Source organism: Sinohyriopsis cumingii, unplaced genomic scaffold, assembly GCF_028554795.1.
Source record: "Sinohyriopsis cumingii isolate HCF-2022 unplaced genomic scaffold, ASM2855479v2 utg001412l, whole genome shotgun sequence".
Taxonomy (NCBI): Eukaryota; Metazoa; Mollusca; class Bivalvia; order Unionida; family Unionidae; genus Sinohyriopsis; species Sinohyriopsis cumingii.
In genome coordinates this window covers 10,533-17,453 of record NW_028315996.1, presented here as the reverse complement: position 1 = coordinate 17,453, position 6,921 = coordinate 10,533, and the positions used below count along the sequence as shown (strand labels likewise).

General features: G+C 36.4%; 1 protein-coding gene across 1 annotated transcript; it reads left to right on the top strand.

The window, feature by feature from the left end:
• Positions 1 to 217: 217 nt before the first annotated feature.
• Positions 218 to 5,447, top strand: LOC149772521 (uncharacterized; the record flags this gene model as incomplete). Its single annotated transcript, XM_089947679.1, has 4 exons — positions 218 to 508; positions 1,878 to 2,106; positions 4,167 to 4,324; positions 5,364 to 5,447. Coding segments are annotated over exons 1-4 (551 nt in total), but the record flags the coding sequence as incomplete, so codon positions are not given.
• Positions 5,448 to 6,921: the final 1,474 nt, after the last annotated feature.

Genomic DNA, 6,921 nt, shown 5'->3' with positions numbered 1-6,921 from the left:
GTACACTAATATCGTATGATGTAAAACAGAAAGTAGGTAAACAGTATATTATGAGCGAAATGTTTCTATAATATTATACATACGTGCACGTATGCATACATATACATATACCTACCTAATAATACTGTTCAGGCGAAACAGAGATAATGACTAAGTTGGAGACATAGATATAGCTATTCGTGTCAGTTTTCACTCGAACATAGTATTATATTAACTGGGGTAGCATATTAACGAAACGTCATACATGTTTTGATAGATAAAGTATATTTAACAACTCAGTCTCGGATATTGTATTTAAATACGTGTATATGTACGGCCATGATGACTTGTGATTGACACCCGCGTATTATTTTTAACAACACACGGGTTTGAAGTATTTGTTTAGTGCTCTCTAACTCTAAATGAATTTATCGCATATGGGTTAGTGAATGGCGTCCGGAAAGCTAAAGCAACGCTATGACAAAACACCTATGCCATCTCAACGTAGAAAGGAATTACCCCACTCCAGGTATGACAATCTGTTTATACGCATATTTGTTCACCTACCTTCCTGCCTACCTACCTATGTACATGCCAATCATAAATAATCGTGGGGATTGAAATTTTGTAGTTTGTGTGTAAACGAACAATTTCGTTTCATCCATCCATACACCCACGCGCGCACGCACACACACACACACACACACATACATACATACATACTGTAGACTATTTAAAAACTGTACGATACATTTCTTGGTTAGGCGCCACCCACACATGCTGTAAGCTATCTAATGCTTTGTTTGTTTTCTTTTCTTTTCTTTTTTTCAACCTAACACAACGTGTAAAAGCTATCTTACCGCCTCTCTCTCTCTCTCTCTCTCTCTCTCTCTCTCTGGACTATTGTAGCAAGATGCAAGCGAAAATCCGTGGTCTCTGAACCTATATATGATGGTAAAATTTACAATCAGCCGAGCAATGTTAATTAAAGCATAATCATGACGTAGATCAACTGTAAATACATTGAAATGTTCTTTTGGGTTTTGTTTATTCAAATACCTCTTGTAGGTTCGTCATTTTGCTTAGCTTATATGTCCCACTCGCCGGTAAATGAATGGCTGTGTGTTCCGAGCTGAATAAGCTAACCCTGGCATGTTTGTAAGGCTCTAATTTATTTAATCGCTATGAACGAAAATATAAACCCTAAAAGAAGCAACTTACAAATTTGCAAAAAGGATTGTGAATAGCCTCAGAAGGAAAAGAACTGCATGTTCTAGTGAAACCACTGTGTTGGGATGTACATAGTTCATTCACTCCGTCAATCCACACTTGCCTGTAGTCAACCTTAACTACGTTGGAAATACAAGTATGTGTGTGTATTTTATGTGAAATAACAAAATATATGTATAGTATATATGACGTATCATAGATACACCATTCATTGTAAGCCTCGTTTCATTTTAATGAAACATTTTTACATATCATCGGTATATCAATGACACCCACACGTACTTAATAATTTTCTTTGTCGACTCGTGAAGCACCCTATTTATTACCAAAATGTTTTGATTGTATTCAGATATTCCACACATGTCGCACTAAATCTAGATTTTGTGTTCTTGGTTTTAAGGGCATTTTGAACACAATATTGGCTACATAAATGGAATCAGAGTTCCTTTCCTACAGACACACCCAGATATCTGACTTTGAATAAAGAGTCCGACGCTCTACCAACTGTGCTACCAAAGCTTCTCTACCAATGATAAACTGCTGAGCAGGCAATAGTCGTACTTCTGTAACTCTATCTGAAGATGAGCAATTAAAGCATTACCAAGTACATAAATTAACATTCAAAACGAGACAGAAACGTTTACACCTTCTGATCTCTTCCAAAACAGGCTTATGGAGATTGACGAAAACGTGTTTAAGATGGAGTGCGGACTGCTGTATGTGCATTCCGTGCGCGTGTCAATGGCGGCTAAGAAGCTCACAACTCTACAAAAGGACATCGGACGAAAGCAGCGAAAAGTAGCGCGTGGAGGGTTCAGCAAACACTTAGATGAGACAAAAGAGAAGTTCATAGATTTACTGAGTCAATGTACAGGCGATGCTCTGACAATTAGAACGGTATGTTTCACGTGTTTCACTGATAAATATGCCAGCCATTACTTGAAACTTGTTGTTTAGGGTTTAACGCCATTTTCAGCGCAAAAGAGGCTATACATGGCGGCAAGTATAATTAAACTGGTGGAGAAAAACCGGGTAAACCGCCTTTAAGAACCACCGACCCAAAGGAAGCTACCAAGAAGATTTCTCACATGATGAACAGTATATGAAATCAAATAATGACAAATTGAAACAGTGCAGTATTGTTCTTGCAATATAATAATTTTAATAATAATACTTTATTCAGTAATTTAGGCAATCGACCTATATTACAAAATACAATACAATACAAATAACTATAATATCCACCATGGTTTAAAGTTAAATGTGGTGTTCATCATGAGTATAGATAAATAATTTCCAATAATCGTGCATTGTTTTATAAAGATGTTACTTCCTCTAAGTATATCATTCACCATTCGTTTGAGTTATCAAAGATTGTATTGACGAAAAGCCAAATTGATGTAGTAAAAAAGATTTCCTTATAATTAATATATTGTTATGACTCGATAAGGAATCAAAGTTTTCTACAGACGGAAAGAGATAATAAACTTCATTGAAGTATTTCTGTCTTATATGGTCGTTGCTGGACAAACACACACAAAATGGAATTCATCTTCTACGAAATAGACATTATTATTTTTCGGGCATAGTTCCCAATACTTATTATTTCTCTCAATCATGTTATGCCTACCTGTCTCTGTTTCCAGCGTATGCGCTGAGCATCTAACGTTAACAAATAATTTCCTAAGAAAATACGATGATCCACATGAGAGGTATTTTTCCGGTCCTAATTTGGTTTTGTAAATGTTATAATACCCACATTTATGTGAGCTAACATCACGCTGCCAGTTTTGTAGTTTTTAGTCATTAATTCTCTGCAAAAATTGTTTTTCGTCTCCAACATCTTTATTTAGCCAAACATACCCAAAACCGAAACGAAATAACGTGTCTTTAACTTTGATAGCCCAGCTGACACTGTTAGTTTTATCTAATCTTTTCAACATTAAATACCATTGTTTTGGGTATCGAGTTGAAGGCATTCTTACGACCTTCAGCCAGTATTGCATGCTTTGTAAAAACTACGAGGTGGAGAAATATCTTAAGAAACTCCCGTTAAGAACCACGGACCCATATCAAGCTACCAGTAAGCTTTCTCACATAATAAACAGTGTATGAGATCCAAGAATGACACATTGAAACAGTGAATTATCGTTCTCACAATATATGCATATTAAATGACACCCATATTGTTCAATCATTTGTAATAAACGTCCACACCCTGATGTATCTTTGCCTTTGGTTCAACCAGGTTAATAAACATTAAGGTTTCTGTGCCTCTTTTACAACCAGGATGTTGATTAATATCATTGTATGTTTGTGTTGGTGGGTAGTGGTGGGGTGGGGGATGCGAGAGAGAGAGAGAGAGAGAGAGAGAGAGAGAGAGAGAGAGAGGGAGGAGAAAAAATACAGCTGACTACCTCCGAGATTTTATATAATTTGAATATAATTAGGAAGTGCTATGTTAGTCCTATATGCTTGTATTCCACGTAGCTAATTTTTTCATTTAAAACGGAGTTCAAAGGAGACATGACTGTTTATGAAACACACCAATTTAATTTATTCATATTTGTACAATGTGATCACAGCCAATGTGGGTATGTGAGAAAGCTTGCCAGTAGCTTCTCGTGGGTCGGTGGTTCTTTCCGGGGTTTTCCCGGGTTCTTCCTCCACCATTAATACTGGCCGCCATGTATAGCCTATCGTGTGCTGAAAAATGGCGTTAAACCCCACAACAACAACAACAACAACAATGTGATCAAAAAGTGTTAGACTTGCATTGCATTAGTCATATGCAAAGTGTTTGATTTATGGAGGAAACTTTACACAAACAAATTACTGACTTAATTATCTTCAATGATGATGATCAAATCTAGAATATCGTATTCCAAAATTAAGGAGGATAAGTATGTCATATAATGTTATTATGTCTCTATTAGTTCTATCTTTGTCATTATCAGATCCTGGACACTGGGGATTCAAATCCCAGGCACCAAGTTCTAGCGCGTTCACTGTCCGAAGGAAACGGACGACACAGGCAACCAAAACAGAAAAACAAGTGCGAAAACTGTTCCTCGATGTCTGAAAGGTGTTTGGAACTACAAATGGAAAAACAAAAGTGTGAAAATAATAAAAGTTTTTTATTTTTACTATATATAGTGGGTTTAATAGAGAATTTGTGCAGAAACCGCTTTTCGATATTTTGTCCCTGTTCGAGTTTTAAAAGGGATAATTAAGTTTGATTATGAAAAAAATTGGCGAACTTTGTCTATTTTCTTTCTTAGAGAAAGTAGATGTACCGTTTCCCCTATTATAGCCTTGACTAATTATATAATAACCCATTGTCGATCTTGTTTGTTCTACACCAAAGAAACAAATTAAATATATGTTACATCCAGACGCAATTTCGTCGACTTTATGTGAAGCCCGCGGCTATCTTTTATGATGAATTGTCAACTTTTTTCTTCTGAAACATTTATCTCTGTTTCTATAAGGGCATACACACTCTTTTATAGATTTATAAATGATTTATATCAGTTTGTATTCGCTTACCTGGTGTAGTTTGTGAAAATTTCAAAGATTATGCAATATTTAGGCAAATAAATACTTTCTTAATTAAAACTTTCATTTTTTAAGAAAATCAAAACAAGATTGAAAAGGTCCAATTTCACACGAATTGTATTTTTGGAGTCGATGAAAGAGTTTATGGGAATACTTTTAATGTCTATTTTCACCCCTACAATCCATAGATAACGGGTTGCTTAAGAATAGGTCACACGACGATGTATACAGTTCTGTCTGGCTTCAGCGAACTATTTTATATACGTATGAATCTTTGAATATAAAGAGATGATAGTTACAACGAATTATCTTACTTCTGTATGTGTATTTTGGGATCTAAGGGTGATGTTCGTCATTTTTAGAGGTTAATAATGGCAAGGTGTACTTTAGCCTCGGAATACCCATGTAGTGTGCAAGAATTAGAACATGCGAATCGGTGAACTCTGAAATGTATAGTCTAAATGGTCTAGTAAGCGTGATTTAGTATGAGGCTCTTATAAACAGGTACCCTCATGTTTGTCTCATTTGAACAGTGCCGATAACATTCACAGTCAATACCTTTGAATAGGATAATACGTTTCATTGTACCATTTAAGGTTGGAGAAACGATGTTTCGAAACCAAACAAAAAGCAGAGGCCTTGGAGAAAGAAATAGATGAGCTGCGTGAAAAGCTATCAAGGTAATGATAATGCTGGATTTTACGGTATGCAAAAGGACATAGTCTGTATGAACATTTTACATTCAATCTCTTGTACATAATCACTTAAAAGTGAATGGTACATGGGCAGAAGTATTGGGGTGAGTTAGTGTTAGACTAGTTGTTCATTGAGAAAGATAGAGATGGGTGGATTGATGGACAAATGTGCATGAGTAGTATATGGGGCCACCCTAGCGACAATGGGAATTAGCATTACAAAACCCCTTGGGCCACTCTAGCGACAAGGGAAATTTAACATGGAGAAAAACCCTGGGTCACTCTAGTGACAAGGGGAATTGAACATGGAAATTGAACATGGGAATGTCACCTGGGGATCAGTGGGAATTAAACATTGGTAACGTCATAGGTTTATAGGGTCAAAAGCTTTTATAGGGTGAAATGTATTTGTAGGGACAAAGGGTTGATAGGGACAAACATAGACATACAGAAACAAACAAATACACATTGAAACACACAGAAAAGAGGACAGAAATATTCTAAAGAAAGACTCACAGATAGAATAGAGACTCGATAAAGAAAAGTCTGTTGTATGGGTTCAAAACATTTATTCAAGTAAATATATACATGGGCTCTCTGGCCTGTGCTTTGGTCTAAGCACTATCCATTAAATACATAAACATTTGAGCATAAAAGAAACATATTTACGAGTTGTTTAGTTATTGACTCTAGTAAACTAATGTTTAAAATTAACGTTCACTCCTTTCTAAAATCACTTCATATGCAACGAATTTACATTAAATGTTCGTTTATAAGAAAAAGTCAAAACAAAACAAGTAACAAACAATCAAATAAGAGAAAGTTCGTGTTTGTCTCTCTATCCGTTACACACGTTGTTTAATATCTGGTCAGCTACCACTTGTGTCCCAGCATAGATGTTTCCGATCTCGTATTCCCTGTCAGTCGTAAATCTGCTGTTACGTCCATCGTGCTAGGTACACTTATCGGTAAGCAGATCAAGAGCAGTGATCGTCTTCTTCCCATGGAGGTGCAACATATGCCATATGAATAGTCACTTTTCCATCGGTGATGTCAAATTTTTCTCTCACCGACCGCACGTCTTCAATAGCCCTCAAAAGTTTGGAAGAAGTTATTTCTGCAGGTGTGCTAAATCCGAAACATACAGGCGAGTTCAAACTGTCGTGATACATAGATAGGCTCAAACGACCTTCATCTTTGACTTGGCAATGACATTTGAATTCCTCTAACAGTGAGTCAAGTAGATCCGTAATGAAACCTGATACTTCCTCGGCTGGAATGTCAGACGCGAAGTCTTTAAATTTCATCGTGTAGGTGTAAGTTGTCGTTCTAAATTTTCTCGAGGTCGCTGTCTGGGTCATTTGGATGCTAAAATACTCCTTTAGGTCTATTGAATCCTTTCCCTTCTTGAACGCACTTTGCTGTGACGGTATGGTGGTGAAAGAGGTCAATGATGTTT